Genomic DNA, 20,923 nt, shown 5'->3' with positions numbered 1-20,923 from the left:
ATATTTGAATGAAGGACAGCCAGCCATTCAGCAAGTTATTTAGTACAATTAGAGAAGGTTATTATTTGTAATTGGCTAAAATTATAGTAAAAGTCAAAGGTTATCATGCAATCTGAATTCAATGGAATTTATTTCTTTTGCTCGAATGATTTCACAAATTAATATTGAATTGAATAGGAAGATAATTGTATTTAAATAACCCTGTATTACAACCAGATGTGCTTGATAAGTTTATGTATCTACCCTTTGTACAGACAGATATGTTTTGCCCTTTTCCAAAGATCTGGGTGCTAATTTCCAAACGAGTACTGATTGGACTGGAGTAATTGGTGGTAATTTTTAAAGAGATCTAAATTCCATTCAGCGGGATCAGGTGTGAGGATCATCAAGCATATCACATATCGGAATTGTGCAGTTTGTCTCCAAGCAGAAGAGTTGCGTATTTTACAACGTTAGATAAAGCAATTCAGAATGATCACATTCGAGAATAGATAGCATATTTTTGCTTGCACATGTCCTTAGTTCTTAGGACCAAATGATGTATTGATTAAATTCCCCCCCAAAAATATTTGTATATTTTTTTTTATGATTCATGACAATTGTTGCTGGGGCATTTAAATTGATGTTTCTTCTGCATTTATCATGGCCTAGACTGTTAATTGCCAAAGCGCACAGAAAATAATGCCCCACTAATTTGTGATGATTTTGGTTAAAAGCTTTCATTTGCATATATTTCTTAAACTCCTTGATATAGTCTGTTAATCTCTACTTGGCATTTGGGGGCCCCGAGTGGTCTAAAACGCTCTCCATTATGGATCACTGCCATCTCACCTCTGTCTGTGTGCGTTCGAGTCTCAGATTTGGCTAATGTGGGTATGTGAGAAAGCCTGCCAGTAGCTTCTTGTGGGTCGGTGGTTCTTTCCAGGTTTTTTCCTGGGTTCTTCCTCCATCATTAATACTGGCCGCCATGTATAGCCTATCGTGTGCTGAAAAATGGCATTAAACCCTACAACAATCACAACAAATCTACTTGGCATTTATCATTATAAAGGAACATGTCATTATGTGCATGCTTGTTTACCGTTTTAAATTGGTGTCAAGTTCAGTCACACAAAATTTGCTTTGTGGTTTTGAGGAAAAAAAATATTTGGTTAATTTTTCTACAACCCATGATATATTGCCATCATACTTTCCATGAATCACTATCTACAAGTTTAGACAATTTATTCTACAACAAACTTCCTTGCCCCTGTGACCTTGGAGTCAGTCATGGTGAGGAGCATAATGCACCGAGTTATAGCTTTACAACTAGTTAACTTTTTTTATTTGCTTACATTGCCATAACCCCTTGATGGATTTTCTTCATGTTTGAATACATTTTTATCAAGGTAAGACAATTCATTCAGCAACATGCTAGCTAAACTGTTTAAACTTTGTTTTACAGCAATGCCTGATTGTTGGTTAAACATGCTATGATATACCCATACAAATAATGCTTGGCTTGCATGAATTCAGTACCATATATACTCACTTATAAGTCAAGTATAACTGCAACCAACATAGACCCTGATCTGCTGTTGCACAATGTGCCACCAGATCAGAGTTTATATTCTACTGATTACTTCTAACATAAATATGTATCTGCCTTTGCATTATGTGATGGCAGATCAGGGTCTGTCTTGTTCGTGGTTGGACATGGCTTGTATGTCAGAATATAAGATAATTAATGGATGTTGCCTAAGGAGGTGCATGATGTGAAGAATGTTTATTGATGCAACTGAACCTTGACTCCGCCAGTGTTAACTTTTATCCATATAGTTAAAATATGTACCTGATAAAATCTAATTCTGTTTGCACTTGGTTGACTAATAAAACACATTAAGGATATTTGGGGAATGTGGTTTAATATAGGGGAAAAGTGATTTTGTCTCTAATACTAAGTTATAGTTATGTTCATTATTAATGTCAATCATAACAATTCAGTGAGAATAAATAATAGCAAATTTAGTGAGGAAATTAAATATGAACAAAAATGCTAGTTACTGATTTTCCTTTGAATAATATCTGACAAGTCTCTCCGTTCACAGATTTTTGACTCCTTTTGTGTAATAGTTGTCCAGCTGATATTAATGGGATGGGAGACGTAGAAATCACTTTTTTGCCTCTCTGGTGTTGAAGTTTTTGGGTCAAATTTTTCGTTTCCATTTATTTCCTAAATCTTGATATATTCTCATATGTGGCATGAATAATTATGAACCTAAGAAAATATATTCATTCTATGACTTGTTCACTCCCGCATTTACCTTGAGTCATAGAAATGGTTTAGGTTGAACTTCTCTTTTTCACATGTTTTTATCACTAAACCCCATAATAGATTCTCATTGTATTAATCATGAATCATTATGAAGCTGAGATATTTTATTTTTGTGACACACTTGCTCACCCTTTTACCTTAAGGTCAAGGTCACAGTCACAAAAATGGTATTGAGGGTGTTGAACATTTTTTTTCATTTGCTTGTATTTCCTGAGCTTCTCTATGGATTTCCTCCATTCCCTGGATGAATCAAACTAACGATAAGAGAATTCATTCTGTGATATGCTTGCTTGCTTGCCCCCTTGATATTGGATTCAAGGTCACACAATTTACAGCATTTTTTTTTTATTGTGGATTGGACATGGTGACTCTGGTCTTCTTGGTTTCATTTTCTTTTCTTTTTTTAACATAAATATTTAACTCTTGGTTAGTTTTACTTTGTTATGGGTATAATTGGATTGCACAATTTTGACTTGCATATATTGTGTTTACATTGTAAAGAAAGTGAGTCAGTCATAGCATCATCATCAGAAGGACTGATTATTTGTACCTCTGACAGAGACCTGGATGGAAACATGTTATGGCCATGTTTCCTAAAACAGTTTTAGTTTATAGCAGTTTGGGATAAAGTGTTTAATGATATTTAACAAGCGTAAGTTTTGAGGGTTTTCTCCTTATTTTCTTTAGGAACTTGAAGCTTTTATTCATTGATATAAAAAGGCAAATTGAGGAGGCAGTATCCATCTGCAAACAACATAGACCCTGAGCTACCATGGCATAATGTCAGTGTATTTGTAGTTGGTATTACTCCTAACAAACTATATAAAACCTGATCTGCCAGCACATTATGTAATGGCAGATCTGGGTCTGTGCACATTGCAAATTGTATTTTACTTATAAGTGAGTTTACTTTTTTATGAAAAGTTGACTGAAGAAAACTATTAGAAATACAGTTATATACTAAATGTTTCATTTGATCATAACAAATTCATAATTTCTATACTGTTATTAAAAATATGAACTTGGGAAGAAATCTGAGAATTTTTGAGGCAGGAATTTACTTATGATCATGTAGTTACCATAAAAGTAGGCACACTGCCTTTATACTGGGTCATTTTGGTACATTCCACACTGCATTTATACTGGGTCATTTTGGTACATTCCACACTGCATTTATACTGGGTCATTTTGGTACATTTTGATACCAGCACCTGTATATTAATTCATTAACTTGACATCAGTTTTTAAATCATCTTCCACGACTATCTCAAAGAGAACATAATAAACTTGTTTTAAAAAATCACCATGACGTGTTTTGTCAATTAATTTTTTCTAATTTACCCACTAATATTAAGAAACACATTAGTAGAGGAATTGTACAAACCATGATGGCCTCATTATATCTACTTTATTTTATAAATTTTCAAAAAGTTGGTGTAATTATAAATATTTACGGAATTAAACCTATATTTTATCAAAATGAGGATTTAGATTTTATTTTTAAGGTATACAAAATTTTCCTTACCAAGCATAAAATGATTACTTAATGACACAAGAGAAAACATACTAATTGTTACAGAATGATATATGTTCATTCCTTCCCCTTATCACTGAAATCTATAAGTAGTGTACAAGTGTGATTAACAATAGCGTACCAGAAAATAAAAACACATCTTTCACAATTGACTATTTGATGTCAGTGGAGTGTTATGGTAATGCATGGTACTGACAGTTTTTCATAGTTCACTGGATCAAGATTAACAGAAAAGTTTTAATCTGTTGGATTATTATAATAATTTAATTGATGTTTAATGCTTTTGGTAATAGTGGGTGTGAGCCATATAACGTACGGTTATTTTAACAATCCTGATATGTATCAGGCTTGATGTAATGATAGCTGTAAACTGAATGACAGAACCATTTTACATCATTTAGGTACTCAAAGAATAATTAGATATTAATTCAACACAGTTTAAAGACACGACAATGATGATTTTCAGGAAGGTGTACTCACTTTAACCTTTTAGAGGCGGCCAAGTGCAGAATCATATCCCTGAAAAACCTACCTCAGTACACGTTTTGAAAACTCAAAGTGCTGCAGGCTCAGATTGTTGCTTTAAAGTTTGATTTGTTTGAATTAAATTTGAGGTTTTCTTTTTTGACACACCCAGAGACACAGTTTTAGCTCTACAGACTGTTGACAAAAGCTCATGGGATGGCCTTTCGTCGTTTCATCCATCCACCCATTAGCACAAGTTTCTTATTGCTACTTCCTCTAAAATGCTTGAAGGAATGACATGAAACTTTACACACATATTTATCCCTAGCTCTAGTTTGTCCTAACTTTACACACACATGATCATCCCTAGCTCTAATTTGTCCTAACTTTACACACACACACACACACACACGCTCATCCCTAGATCTAGTCTTAATTTTACACACACATTCATCCCTCACTCTAGTTAGTCTTAACTTTACACACATTTATCCCTAGCTCTAGTTTGTTGTAACTTTACACACACACACGCTCATCCCTAGCTCAAGTTAGTCTTAATTTTAGACACACATTCATCCCTCACTCTAGTTAGTCTCAACTTTACCCACATTTATCCCTAGCTCTAGTTAGTCCTAACTTTACACACACTGCTCCGGTGGCCTAGTGGTTAGAGCATCAGCCTCAAATGCAGGAGGTCATAGGTTCAATCCCTGACCAAGTCAAACCAAAGACTTACAAAAATGGTACTAACAGCTGCCTCGCTTGGCACTCAGCATTAAGAGGTTAGTTTTAGGTTCTGGTCGGCCTGGTGTCAGTATATTGTGACTGGGTGGTACATCATGCTACATGTCTGTGGCATGATGCCCCAGTGCTAGACGTCACTATAACCTGCCACACTGCAGACAACGTAGCGATGTGACTGAAAAATTGTTAAAGCTACGTTAAAAATCCAAATCACATCACAACACACTAACTTTACACACACATATTTATCCCTAGCTCTAGTTAGTCCTAACTTTGCACACACGTTCATCCCTAGCTCAAGTTAGTCTTAACTTTTGGACTAATTCATCCCTAGCTCTGGTTAGTCTTAATTTTGCACTCATTCATCCCTAGCTCTAGTTAGTCTTAACTTTATACACACATTTATCCCTAGCTCTAGTTAGTCCTAACTTTACACACACATTCATCCCTAGCTCTGGTTTGTCCTACCTTTACATGCACATTCATCCCTAGCTCTAGTTAGTCTTAACTTTGTACACATTCATACCTAGCTCTTGTTAGTCCTAACTTTACACACACATTCATCCCTAGCTCTGGTTAGTCCTGACTTTACACATGTATTCATCCTTAGCTCTAGTTAGTCTTAACTTTGTACACATTCATACCTAGCTCTAGTTAGTCCTAACTTTACACACACATTTATCCCATATTCTTGCTGGCCGTAAATGAACATAGTGCTGCTCAGACATATAATATTGCTGCCACCTCAGCGATCTTGAAGATCTCGTATCTGTTTCTCCTGGATATATGATCATGTGGGGTTTCACTAAAAGACTTCTACAATGTATAGTTGATACTGAATGAAATTATGCCAATCTGTCATTCAGTATGGCTGCCACTGTGTGACAGCAGCTTGTTATTTCTTGAAAATCTTATTTCTAGTCCTCTTAAATGGAAAGTCATACATGTAGTAACATGGGGTTTCACCAACTGTCTTCTAATGGTGTCCAGTTTGTCCAAATTAAAGTGATGCCAATCTTACATCCACTGTGGCTGCCACGGTGGATAGTTTGAAAACCTCAATTATCAGTGATGGTTTCATTACTTGGCAGCGGTGCCTCAGTTCCTTCGAGGACTCTTTATTCTCTGATAACCTCATTTTTCAGTCAACCAATGAGAAGGCAATATTCTGAGCAGCACATTGCATTTGCATATTAAATGGACTCGATCATGGCCATGTGTAGTTAGAAAATGGGCTGGCATTCTTTAAAGATGGGTTAGTGAGTACAATTTGATATAAGCCCGAAAAGTCCAATCTCTGGGCTAAAATTATTAGACTGCATAAAGAGTTGCCAGAGATATCAGTATTCATTCTTACACAGGTTACAGGAGAAATGGAAAGAGTGTCCAGTATTGTATTAATATGTAGCAATATATGATTTGTTGGTAAATTGTAAGCATTGATATAAGGCCTGTGATGTAAGCATGGACATCTCGACAACTCTAAACACAGAATCCAAAATGACCTTGTTTTATGCTGAGTGAGCTCTTTAGTAATCCAACCATAATCAATTGTCTTTAATCTTTCTGGAATTGATTCTGATCACACACAGTATAATTCATATTGACAAACTTCAGAAAGTTTTATTGACATGAAGTTTTCACCAAAATATTTTTTCCTGTGTCCACTTGGTCCTAAATAAAAATTATGCCAATCTTACATCTATTATGGCAACCTTAGTGGCCATTTTGAAAACTTTGCTTTTGCTACCCCTCCTGAATGGAGAGTCATCTACATGGAGTTTCCTCCATGGACATTTTATGATATCTGGTTGGTCCTAAATGAAAATGTTGCTGATCTTACACCACAATGGCCATCTGAAAGTCATATTATCACTACTCTTCCTGAATGAAGATCACATTGATTTGGGAGTTTTCACCAAAAGGTTTTGATGATCCCTGGTTGGTCCAAAAGGAAAATGGTGCCAGTCATTCCCAAATCCAATATGACTACTGTGGTGTCAATCTTGAAAATCTCAAGAACATCAGAGGTGATTTCAGCACATAGCACAAGAAGAAATGGTCTTTTCTTGGATTCCTGGAAATTCATTTTGGCCAGAGTTGATTTCAGCACATAGCACAAGAAGAAATGGTCTTTTCTTGGATTCCTGGAAATTCATTTTGGCCAGAGTTGATTTAAGCACATAGCACAAGAAGAAATGGTCTTTTCTTGGATTCCTGGAAATTCATTTTGGCCAGAGTTGATTTCAGCACATAGCACAAGAAGAAATGGTCTTTTCTTGGATTCCTGGAAATTCATTTTGGCCAGTAGAGTCTCCTGTTGAAATAGGGTATTTTGTATAACACAAAATAAGGAGACAAAATATAAAATGGTTAAGTCTGTTAAATAGTCACATGTTTGTCAGGATAGAGTCATGAAAGTTCTAGTAATATTGGTGGACAGGTTTATAGTAACCTTAAGAGTCAAATGAACAAATTGTGTACTGTATCACCACAAGCAACAATGACTTTTTTTTATTTAAAATATGAAGAAATAAAACATTCAAAGAAAAGGGACTAGGTGATTAAAAAAACAAAGTATTCTATGGACTGTTATAGTAAATTAAATGAAGTAGTTTTAACATTTCTCATCAAATTTCATTTAGCAACAAATTAAATAGAAACATCAAAGATCTCAGTGTTTTTCTGATTGCTAATGCTATTTCAAATGTGATCATTTTGCTTGTAATGTCTTATGAAAAATGTCGAAATGGTTGCAGGTTATTTTTGTTTTTTGGTAGATTTTGCTAAAATATTTGTATTGATTCGGTTGGGATTTAAGCTTGGGTTAAATGCCTTTCATGTAATTTTCTGATCAATTAGGAGAAAGTCTTTTAGAAACGTAGTGCATGCATACCCAGCTGTCGTCATTATTGGAATAAGCATGCTGGAAGTAGTAACAGTTTTTACAGATTCTGAACTAGATACAAATTTGTCTCACTTATTGGTTCATTAATTAGGAAGTTTTTAAAAAACATTTCCAACAGCATACATTCTGTTTCATAATCAAATGGTGAACTCATTTATTCCAGAAAGATCAGATGAATGTGTGTGTGTGTGATTCTTTTATTTTTAACTTAGCTTTTAACAATGTTTCAGTCATATTGCTATGATGTCTGCAGTTGGCAGTTTGTAGTGATGTCTAGCACTGCGTCATCATGCCGCAGACATGTAGCATGATGTCAGACTCAGTCACATTATCCTGACACCAGGCTAACCAGTCCTAACATGAACACCTTAATGCTGAGGGCCAAGCAAAGCAGCTGCTGGTACCATTTTTATAAGTCTTTTGTATGATTCATCCAGGGTTCGAACCCATGACCTCCCACATCTGAGGCAAATGCTCTAACCACTTAGGCCACCAGAGTGGTCAGATCAGATGCAGATCAACAGTAATTATAGTAATATCATTGATACAGCTTTGTACATATATGTTGTGGAATCATAAATTTAATATTGTCCTGATTTATTCACTATTAACAGTGGGATGATCAGAATGTAAACTGTGGGATGATCAGAATGTAAACTGTTTGGTGTAATGAATCTAGAAGAAAGGTGCAGTATGTTTTATGTTCCTGTAGATATATATTTTCTTTCTCTGTTCTGGTATCAGATAAATCCAGTGAAAACAAGCTTCGAGTTCGAGTGACAAGACTTAAAAGTGGAGGCCACCTGGAAGGAGACAAAACTTCAGATTCATTGGACTCAGGTAGCAATACAGTAACTGACCAACTACAGGAGAAGCTGACACAGGGGCTGAGAGAGGCAGGAGTTAATGGCAAGGACCTACTTTCTTTTGAACAAATTGTATTTTAACTAAGTTGATTAATTTTGAGGTATTTAATTGATATACGCTATAATGGTTATCAAATGAATATTTATATTCTGCTGCCGTTATAAAGGGAATACAATGATTAGCTCTTGTTTTTACAATTTACGTCTGAAGTCCAGGAAGTGAAAATGACAAGTGGAGCTAACAGTTTTTTGAAAGGTGCACATCAGAAGTAAGACCAACATGTATACTCTATAACACAAATTACACCCATCAATCATATAGCAAAATAAAGGGAATTAAAAGTTCTTTTAACAGTACCTAAGATAGACAAGGTCTCTTAAATAGACAGGATAACTAGCGAAATAAAACCTGGGAACTTCTTTTTCTTTCAAACTCTAACTCATTGCAAAATATGAAACTGTAGTGTGACACCTTGATAGAGTTAGGTAGGTTATAGTTTGTAAACCCCTTGATAGATTCGGTAGGTAGGTTAGAATGTGACAAACCCGGTGATAGATTCTGTAGATAGGTTGTAGGTACCTTTGATACATTCTGGTGACATGGGACTGGGACATCTGGCTGCTGACATAACACTGGCTCATCTCAATAGTGACATGGAAAAGTTACATATCACTGGTAATTTGGAACTGGCACATCTCACTGGTAATTTGGAACTGGCAAATTTCACTGGTGACATGGAACTGGCACATCTCACTGGTAATTTGGAACTGGCAAATCTCACTGGTGACATGGAACTGGTAATTTGAAACTGGCAAATCTCACTGGTCACATGGAACTGGCACATCTCACTGGTAATTTGGAACTGGCACATCTCACAGGTGACATGGAACTGGCACATCTCACTGGTGTCATGGAACTGGCATATCTCACTGGTGACATGGAACTGGCACATATCTTGCTGGTGACTCAGAAATGGCACATCTTGCTGGTAATTTAGAACTGGCAAATCTCACTGGTGACATGGAACTGGCACATCTCACTGGTAATTTGGAACTGGCAAATCTCACTGGTGACATGGAACTGGTAATTTGGAACTGGCAAATCTCACTGGTGACATGGAACTGGCACATCTCACTGGTAATTTAGAACTGGCACATCTCACAGGTGACATGGAACTGGCACATCTCACTGATCTCACTGGTGTCATGGAACTGGCATATCTCACTGGTGACATGGAACTGGAACATATCTTGCTGGTGACTCAGAAATGGCACATCTTGCTGGTAACTTGGAACTGGCATGCCAAGGATAAAAATCAAAATAAAGCTGAACCTGCTTAGTGTCACTGACAGTTCTAGGATATGCACATGATTTCTTTCTCTCCTACACACATAAGACAAAAGAGTTGAGTTACACAAATGATGATTGGGTTAGGTTCAGTGCACTTGACATTGCTAAAACATAACCAGAAATAACATCAGTAATGCACTTATGTCATGAGAGAATTTTAAACCTCCCATGTCAGAAAAAAGAAATTGAGGACTTAAAGAAAGGCAGATTTCTCCTAAACTGGTGGGCCAATGTTTGCTCAGGTGTTTTTTAAATAAATGAATTCTGTCAATTGAGAAGTTATTATACCCTTGTCCATATTATCTCTTTAACCCATGATTGAATTTAATTATCTGAGCATCCCATGATTTGCACTGGTGGCTTGGCAGAATTCTAGGCCTAATCTGCATCACCTATCTGACTGCTGCAATATATCACATAAAAATGTTGCTTAAACGTTTTTCAACCATTTTTCATGAAATGTTTGACACTCCTTGCCCATTAACTGTATGATTAAGGCCACAGTATTTACCAGCATTGCTTTGAGCATGGGCCCAACATGCAGACCCATCTTTCTTGTTTCATAATGGCAGAATTTACCTTAAGTGTACCTGTTCTAAATTATAATGTCTGGAATAATAGGTATTTGGTAGATCCTATAGCAGGCATGCTTGTGATCTGTATCAGATGTACCTGACTTTTCTATTACAGATGTTAAGATCCAGGTCAAGATCATTACAGCTGGCTACTATGACAACATCTGTATCACATGTACCTAACTTTTATATTACAGCTGGTAAGATCCAGGTCAAGATCATTACAGCAGGCTGCTGTGACAACATCTGTATCACATGTACCTAACTTTTCTATTACAGCTGGGAAGATCCAGGTCAAGATCATTACAGCAGGCTACTATGACGACAAGGATGGCAAGGTCCAGCTACTGTCTGAAGAAGACTCGGAGGCCTTCAAGAACATCATCGTCTCTATCATTGTAAGTCACAAAATCACATCTTTCTCCAGTAGATGCTATCAGGAAACACAATACTCTTTGATAATGTATGTGTGTACATATGTGTAGGGTTTAGCAGCATCTCAACATAGTTCCAGTTATATAGGCCAAATAAGTTTGTATGCATACATATGTGTAGGGTTTAGCAGCATCTCAACATAGTTCCAGTTATATAGGCCAAATAAGTTTGTATGCATACATATGTGTTGGGTTTAGCAGCATGTCAACATAGTTCCAGTTATATGGGCCAGATAAGTTTGTATGCATACATATGTGTAGGGTTTAGCAGCATCTCAACATAGTTCCAGTTATATAGGCCAGATAAGTTTGTATGCATACATATGTGTTGGGTTTAGCAGCATCTCAACATATATATTGGTACACCATATTTCTCTGTGCATGATAAATTAATTTTTAAAGAAATTGTTTTGTGCACTGTATGTTCTTGGACACATAGCTTATTTCGAGTTGTAAGTTGTGGGACACCTTTTAAATCATTCAAACATTACATGTCAGAAAATGCAGTCAAACTTAAGTTTTATTACAAAAACATTAGGGGCCCCGAGTGGCTGAGTGGTCTAAAGTGCTCACCATTCTGGATCACTGCCATCTCACCTTTGTTTGCGTGGGTTCGAGTCCAAGGCTCGGCTAGCATGGGTACATGGGAAAGCCTGCTAGTAGCTTCAGTGGTTCTTCCCTGGGTTTTCCGGGGTTCTTCCTCCACCAGTTATACTGGCCGCCATGTATAGCCTATCTTGTGCTGAAAAATGGCGTTAAACCCTAGAACAACAACAACAACAACAACAACAAAAACATTAAACTGTGTACTTGAGATAAAACTATAATCCACTGCATCATCTCATCAACCGAACCCTTCTCCTACACACATAAAATCCATCCTTTTGGTGCATGAATATTGTTTAGCTTCCTCATGCAGTGAAAAATCATCATTGAAATGGAAACTACAAGGACTAAAGTAAGATTTTTTTTCTGTACCAGTCATGCGAATTCCCACACTTTTAACCCCCTTCTTATTAATGGCCCATCCAGGAATGTTGTTGTTGTTGTAGGGTTTAACGCCATTTTTCAGCACACGATAGGCTATACATGGCGGCCAGTATTAATGGTGGAGGAAGAAACCAGAAAATCCCCGGAAAGAACCACCGACCCTCGAGAAGCTACTGGCAAGCTTTCTCACATATCATCCAGGAATGAGATCAAAGTACACTGGAGTTTCTTCCATGTTAATAATCATATTGTCAGTGAAATCTTCTTCTTCTGGCCTTCATGAAGTCATGGAATAAATTTGCTTTCTCTTCCAAATCTTTTGGGAGACACTGGGTCATTGATGTCTGTGCATGAAGCACTTGACTGTGTCACTTTAAAAAGCATTCCATCATTTGAACTTATTTTCAAAATTCCTATGAGTAAAAATAAACCATATGTCTGCCAACTTTGTGTGTGTGTGTGTGTGTGTGTAAATATATATATATTAAACCAATTGCTTTAAATGGTCCAAGACCTTGTCAGATGGAACGGGTGCCCCGAGTGGCCAAGTGGTCTAAAGCACTTTCCGTTACGGATCACTGCCATCTCACCTCTGTCTGCATGGATGGTTTCAAGTCAGATTCGGCCAATGTGGGTATGTGAGAAAGCTTGCCAGTAGCTTCTCGTGGGTTGGTGGTTCTTTCCGGGGTTTTGCCGGGTTCATCCTTCACCATTAATACTGGCCGCCATGTATAGCTTATTGTGTGCTGAAAAATGGCATTAAACCCCACAACAACATCAGATGGAACATCATTTTAAGATGGATGCCTAAGCAAATAGAGTGATGACATGCAAGATGGCACATGTGGCTTATTCTGTTAAATGGAACAAATATAAAATATGCATGCTGAATTAAAAGAATGAATAACTCTTGCTAATGTGCAAGCCTATGAACACTACAACAGAATGGGTACAAATACATTTTGACAGAGATTCTTATTTTCTCAAAGGACTTGAAAAAGTACAAACAGAAAAATAGAGATGACACATCATTTTAAAGAAATCTTCCATCAAGACCACAATCTTATTAAGATAAATTTAAGGAAATTTAAGGATTGTCTGAAAATGGAAATACTTTTCAACTTATACAGAAAACCATCTGCAGTGCAAAGCTTTTAAATGGAATCCATCATACACCCAACATGGCCACCATGATAGCCATCTTGAAAATCTTGCTATTGCTACTCATATCAGGGTGAGATTTTATGGCCTATCATGTCCATTTGATCCTGAAATGAGAATGGCACCCTTTAGACATCCAGTATGGTAGCCATGATCACAGTCTTGAAAATTGATTGCATGTTTGTATGGACATACGGTTTTCAGTGAAAGAATTCTTATGATGTTGGTTGGTTCTGAATTAATATAAGTCTCTCATACATATAATATTGCCAGAACAGTGGCCATCTAAAACTCATTGTTAATTCTTCAGGTGGACTATCATATCAGCATGGGGGTTAAATGGAAGACTTTATATCTGGTGGTCCTAACTGACAGTGATGTCCATGTACATTGTCTTCAAAATTGTGTTCACACTACTCCATATTACAAATGGGTACCTATAGCAGAATACCCAAATTATCTCCATGTAATTCTGTTGTTGAGTGTTCAATAAGAAGCCACACTCCTCCACACATGTCAGCTACTCACTTGGTTCAGTAATGACAGTCCATGCTGTTTGCCCCTCAAAGCAAACCCTTAAAGGAACAAGACTTGCAAATGTTCCTCTTTTGTCCACACACCAACACGTTGTTGTGGTATCTTTCATCTGTGATTTGACACAATGAATCTATGTGATCTTTTTTTGGTGAGGGTCAGTGCAAGAAATGGGCATTCACTGTAGAGCATGTGATAGCTGTTTATATTGGCTAACATAGCTAAAGGAATATGGCAAGTCTAAAGAATCAAATCAATCACTACTGTTGTTGCATACTATGTTGGTTTGTAGGGTAATGACTTATTTTAAATAAAAGTCATATTAGGGAAAGTTTTCATTTACCTAACTGTTTTGAAAGGAATAGTAACATCAGATTAATGATAACATGAACTATAGTGATGTAAACTCGGATAAACATAAAATATAAAAAAAGTTTATGGTAATGGGTGACGCCAAGTTTGCTTACCCATCTATACTATTATAGGTTTGGGGACTGATTTATCAGCCTACAAAACACCATCAAAAAAGAAAATTGTTCAATTATCTTTTATTTGCTGATCTAAAACAGATTAAATAAGTCTGTCAATATATGTGTGACACTTTCCATTAACAGGATTGATGGTGAGTTACAAGTAATATAAATAGATTATATATAAGCTTTCTCACATACTCACATTGCCTGAGCCAGAGACTCGAATCCACACAAACAGAGGTGTGATGTCAATGATCAGTAAAGGCAAGCTCTTTAGACCACTCAGTCAGCCAGAGTCTCACAAAATAATGTAAAATAGTACAAATTAACATGATACAAAGTTTGGAAGGTTACACAAAATAATGTAAAATAGTACAAATTAACATGATACAAAGTTTGGAAGGTTACACAAAATAATGTAAAATAGTACAAATTAACATGTTACAAAGTTTGGAAGGTTACACAAAATGATGTAAAATAGTACAAATTAACATGATACAAAGTTTGGAAGGTTACACAAAATAATGTAAAATAGTACAAATTAACATGATACAAAGTTTGGAAGGTTACACAAAATAATGTAAAATAGTACAAATTAACATGATACAAAGTTTACATAGTCAGCCTTCCCAACAGTTTATGGTGGGAGTGCAAGGAGGTCTGTACGTAGTAGTATCTGATAGCACCTCAGCACAGTAGTGGCTATATGCTTTCAACGGAAGGTAAAGTTTTAAAAAATGAAATAATGAATTGTACAAAAGTTTCAGAAGATAAACCTATCCAGATAAAAGTAAACATTAAGTGCAACAAGATGGCCAGGTGGCCAAATGTTCTAAAGCACTCACTTTTATCGATCACTGCCATCTCACCTCTTTTCATGTTAGGTTTGAGTCCCGGGCTCAGCCAGTGTAGGTATGTGAGAAATACTTTCAAACAAGAACTACCTGGTAAACTTAGCAATGTTATATGTCACGACCACACTCACATATCACAACCATACTGACATTTTAAAAAACCTACAAAGTTTGTCTTTAAAAGCCATTTGACTGTGAAATACACTATTACCTTGTAATTGCTCCTTTACCACTCCATGTTGTAAAATAGATGGTTGAAGGTGACACAGATTTCATTAGTGTCCATATTTAAGAACTTCTTTTCCAATGATCTTATTGAAGTTTTCTCCTCATTGAAAACAATAATTCATAAAAATAACCATAATAATATGGTCTTTATTTAAAGACGGCAACTCAATTAAATAAGGGCCTTTGCAAAAAACTAAATTTTCAGATTTAAAAAAATGGATAATAAAATGAAATAAAATAACTATTTACAAGTAAACACATCAACAAATACATACTGAAAGACACTATGAAAGTAGGACGACATAAAGGACTGATCGGCCTGCTGTCAGGATAATGTGACTGGGTAGGACATCATGCTACATGTCTGCGGCATAATGCCCCAGTGCTAGACATCACTATAAACTGCCAAACTGCAGACATCGTAGCAATATGACTGAAATATTTTTAAAGCTACATTAAAAATCCAAATCACACAAACACACACATAAAGGAATGCAAGTTTTAGTGTGAAACAAAAAGTACTCAAAATTTGAAACGTTCGCCTTATTTGCATTATGCACAAAATTTCATACTTTGATGGCATAAATTGCCAGTGATGTTGATAGGTGTTTGTCACTGAATCAGCTCCACTATATCTTGGTGGTCATCTTTGTTCATTAAAACGGATTTTTTTGTGCATCTGCTCCATTGCAGGGTTGTTTGTCGAAAGATGTCATATACTTCAGAATCACCAGTGTTAGTGTTGTGTTGGCAGGATGTGCAAAGTATAAAATGCAACCCATTGCTTATACACATTCATAGTCTTGCTCCATCAAATGAGTTTTGAAATTTAATTTTACTGGGCTTTGCTTGCTAAACAGATGGCTCAGTGTTCCCTGAACCACAGCTGTGTTTCAGCAGTTTGCCTTCGAAAAGGGAGCACACTCCAACAGCGTCTCTGCTCCTGACTTCATTCCAGTTATAAACATAATCACATTTTTCATTTTATGTCTGAAGTAAATTCCAACTTTAGTGCATGAACTAGGTAAAAACCTTCCACAGAGATAGCTTAAAAATTATAATTCACAGCTATGGAGTATAATAAACTTTGTTATCAAATCCCTTCTCTGATTTATCAAACAAATTGAGTTATACCACTTATACATAAATTGTATGAATACTATGACTGGTATGAATACTGTGACTGATCTGAATAATGTGACTGGTATGAATGCTGTGACTGGTAATGGTATGAATACTATGCCTGGTATGAATACTGTGACTGATATGAATACTGTGATTGGTATGAATAATGTGACTAGTAATGGTATGAATACTGTGACTGGTATGAATACTGTGACTGGTATGAATACTGTGACTGCTATGAATACTGTGATTGGTATGAATAATGTGACTAGTAATGGTATGAATACTGTGACTGCTATGAATACTGTGATTGGTATGAATAATGTGACTAGTAATGGTATGAATACTATGACTGTTATGAATACTGTGACTGCTATGAATACTGCAAAAGTCTGCTTGATGAATAGTGTCAAGTGTAAGACAGGTATGTAATATCAGGTTATCAGGCCTACCATGGGCTCTTGTTTTTATTTGGCATTTCTATTGCACTGTGGATAAATCATTTTGTGTTTTTATGTATATTTATTTTATATTTGGTTTAATTAAATTGTCTGTAAGTTGTTGTTTTTTAAAATTTATTACATGTGTTAAAGTAATGTAATTTTGTTTACTGGAATTTGATATTTTCCAGAAATTAGTTTGACCTGACAGTTTAGTCAAAACAGCTAAAAATAGAACTTTGTACCTCTTTGCTGACCTAGTTCCTGACCTTGATTGAGAATCAAGTAAACAACTTCTTTTTTGAAATTCACTCTTAATGTGTGATTGATAATAGTGAAATCCAGGCTGACTGGGACTATGTGCCTTTAGACGTAAATAGCTTCTATGATGTTCTAGAAATTCAGGTTTTACCAGATCGTTGACCCTCGTCTGGGCATCTGTTTTGTGCAGTATTCAGGTTTTATCCCAATGTCTATAGAGAATTTATTCAGTGGGGCTTCTAAACACTTGATTTCAACTTGTTCGTTTTGTTGTGACCACTTGAGTCGAAATTGTTTTCGGGAATATTAATTCTTTTTCCTGGAAATATTTGAGTGCTCATACAGAATTCTTGGACAAAGACATTTCTTGAAATTTTATTCGGAAATTCAAACACCAGAATATTATTTTCTGCGGTATAACAAGAAACTAGACACATCAGTTTTATAAAGGCTACAGTATACAACATCGCCTTCCATTTTAGATTTTTTGTTGGGACTCGGACTCATATTTCATTAGAACATTTTATTATTAGGACTTCTAATTTAATAGTTCTTGGATTAATCTTGGATTATTTTTGGATTTGATTCTTAAAACCATAAGTTTTTTTCCATTTTTACATTGATTTTCCATGCAAATACATTATTTGTTAACGTTTACAAACTTTAGCTTGTTGTCTTCACTTTCTTTGTTACTGTTTATTAGAGCCTAAACATGTAACAGTGTACACTATTAATTTAATTACATATTTTATCTTCCCATCTAGTGTAATTTCTTGAATTAGTATTTGTGGGTTATAATAAAAATAATATGTAATGAGAAAATTTGGATAGTACCATTTGTTGTTACATCATTCTTACTTTTTGATTTTTGTTTTCTTGACTGAAGTTGAAGGGGATATATCATAGCTACATCCGTTTCTGTCCATCTGTTCATCTTTATCTAGTCATCCATTCATAGACAAATTGATTTGTGTAACACAACTTTAGTTTGCTGTGGTCTTTTTTCTCAAACCTCAAATGTGCTTTTCCAATTGATAAAGAGGGGGCCCCAAGTGGCTGAGTGTTCTAAAGCACTCACCATTATAGATCATTGCCTTCTCACCTCTGTCTGCATGGATTTCAAGTCTCCAGCCAATGTGGGTATGTGAGAAAGCTTGCCAGTATCTTCTTAAGGGTTGGTGGTTCTTTCTGGGGTTTTCCGGGTTCTTCTTCCACCATTTATACTGGCTGCCATGTATAGCCTATCTTGTGCTGAAAAATGGCGTTAAACCCTACAACAACAACAACAATGGATAAAGATGAAAGCTTATCTATTTTGAGGTTGCTGAATCCAAGGTCTGTGTCACTGGGACTGAAAATTTGAAAGTGTGATTTTCCTTTCTGAACAGCAAGTCAAATTTCCTGTAACAGTTATAAAATATTGTCTTGTCTTTATCATTATAGTACAGGCTGTATCAACATGCTATAATCTGGGCTGAATTAATTTGTTATAGTCCAGGCTGTATCTATATGCTACAGTCCTGGCTTTATCAGTATTATAGTCTGGGCTGTATCAATATGCTTTAGTCCAGACTGTATTAATATGCTTTAGTCTGGGTTGTATCAATTTAATATAGCTCTGGCTGTATCAGTATGCTATAGCCAGATTGTCACTGCGTTATAGCCCAGGCTGTATCAATATACTGTAATCCAGACTGTATTAATATGCTTAAATTGGGGCTGTATCAATTTAGTATAGTTCTGGCTGTATCAGTATGCTATAGTCAGGCTGTCACTGTGTTATAGTGAAGGCTGTATCAATATGATCTTGTTCAGACTATCAATATGCAGTAGTCTGGTCTGTATCAGTTTAGTATAACTCAAGCTGTATCAATATGCTCTAGTCCAGACTGTCCCAATATGCAGTAGTCTGGTCTGTATCAGTTTAGTATAACTCAAGCTGTATCAATATGCTCTAGTCCAGACTATATCAATATGCAGTAGTCTGGTCTGTATCAGTTTAGTATAACTCAGGCTGCATCAATATGATCTAGTTCAGACTATCAATATGCAGTAGTCTGGTCTGTATCAGTTCATTATAACTCAAGCTGTATCACTATGCTATAGTCCAGGCAGTGTCGTGTTATCAGTCTGTATCAAAATGCTGTAGTCTGGGCTGTATCAATTTGCTATACCATAAAATGAGTTGTTGTTGTTGTTGTGGGGTTTAACGCCATTTTTCAGCACACAATAGGCTATGCATGGCAGCCAGTATTAATGGTGGAGGAAGAACCTGGGAAAACTCCAGGAAGAACCACTGACCCACAAGAAGCTACTGGCAAGCTTTCTCACATACCCACATTGGCCGAATCCTGGACTCGAACCCACGCAGACAGAGGTGAGATGGCAGTGATCCGTAACGGAGAGTGCTTTAGACCACTCGGCCACTCAGGGCCCCCATAAAATGAGGAAATATAACATGCATCCAAGTATAACACACACTCATGTATCACCCATAGTTTTCCTGTCATGTAAAAAATATCTTAGATACCCATGGACATGCATAAACTGCAGATTTTCATAAAGAATAAAAAAAAATGACCAAAATCTGTGTTGTCTTCTTTTCATTATAAACATAGTATAAAATACAAGGGTAAGGTGAATCATCCTTTCTTTTTGAGTCCCTAAACTGTCTAAATTTCAATCCATGTGGTCAGCTTAATAAAAGGAAATAACACAACAGAGCCATTTCAACTAGATTCAAAATTAGTTTATTGACCTTGAGCTGTCTCAACCATTCCATGATGGCACCATGTGCTTTCATTGCTAAATGCAGGAACAAAGCCATACCTATTCATTAAGTCAGAATCAGTAAAATAATCATGTAACCATAAATAATCGCCAGATGGCATGAACTACTCACCTTCCAATTTAACAATAAACAATGCAGGCAGCTTGGGTAAGAATAACACTGGCAACTATTTGCTATGGTAAATGTGAAATTCTTGCGGAAGGCGACTTGTCTAGCTCTGAATCCAATTATATCAGCAAATCAGAAGCAGTATCACAGGTCTCAACAATCAATGAAGCATGCCTAGTCAAGCAGTGTCACAGGTCTCAACAATCAGTGAAGCATGCCTAGTCAAGTAGTATCACAGGTCTCAACAATCAATGAAGTATGCCTAGTCAAGGTTATGGATGTTTTTCAGGATGGCGAATATGTTGAAATTCTAATGAATACATTTATAACACGCTTTTTTCAATATTATTGACATTGATGTACGATGCTACCGAAGTTCATATTCTAAAATTATGTCTGTGGCAGTTTAAGATTTTAGCAAACACAACGACCTTGCCATTCTTCATGAAGTAGTAAGTTATTAAATTGAAGATGCTGATTTTATTATGTTGATTATTGTCTTCCTGTTATATCATCTTTAAACTTTACAAAAATGTAGCTGAAATGTCAAACATAACTATATAATCAAAAGTAGAGTGGATTACTATTTCAAACTTGGTGCATCATTTGAAATAGGAATCAAGTCTATTGATATATTACTACAGTGCAGTAATATGAATAAAAATCAGATTGTATAACATGCAGACATATAACCCATGGGGGTGTGGGGGGTTGCAGGGTGTGGAAACACTCAGATAACCCACATGTTATATTCACTAATTTATGGT

At 36.0% G+C, this 20,923-nt stretch overlaps 1 protein-coding gene across 1 annotated transcript in view; it reads left to right on the top strand.

The window, feature by feature from the left end:
* LOC149792083 (protein OS-9-like) overlaps positions 1–20,923 on the top strand; it is a 116,186-nt gene that overhangs the window by 84,960 nt on the left and 10,303 nt on the right. The window contains exons 14-15 of the mRNA XM_089970593.1: positions 8,710–8,874; positions 11,037–11,155. Of these exons, the coding sequence (XP_089826719.1) occupies positions 8,710–8,874; positions 11,037–11,155 (284 nt within the window). The remainder of the gene's footprint in view (positions 1–8,709; positions 8,875–11,036; positions 11,156–20,923) is intronic.

The sequence above is a fragment of the Sinohyriopsis cumingii genome, chromosome 9 (genome assembly GCF_028554795.1).
Source record: "Sinohyriopsis cumingii isolate HCF-2022 chromosome 9, ASM2855479v2, whole genome shotgun sequence".
In the NCBI taxonomy this organism is placed as follows: domain Eukaryota; kingdom Metazoa; phylum Mollusca; class Bivalvia; order Unionida; family Unionidae; genus Sinohyriopsis; species Sinohyriopsis cumingii.
Note: the sequence above shows the minus strand (reverse complement) of the source record. Positions and strands in the feature narration are given on the sequence as shown.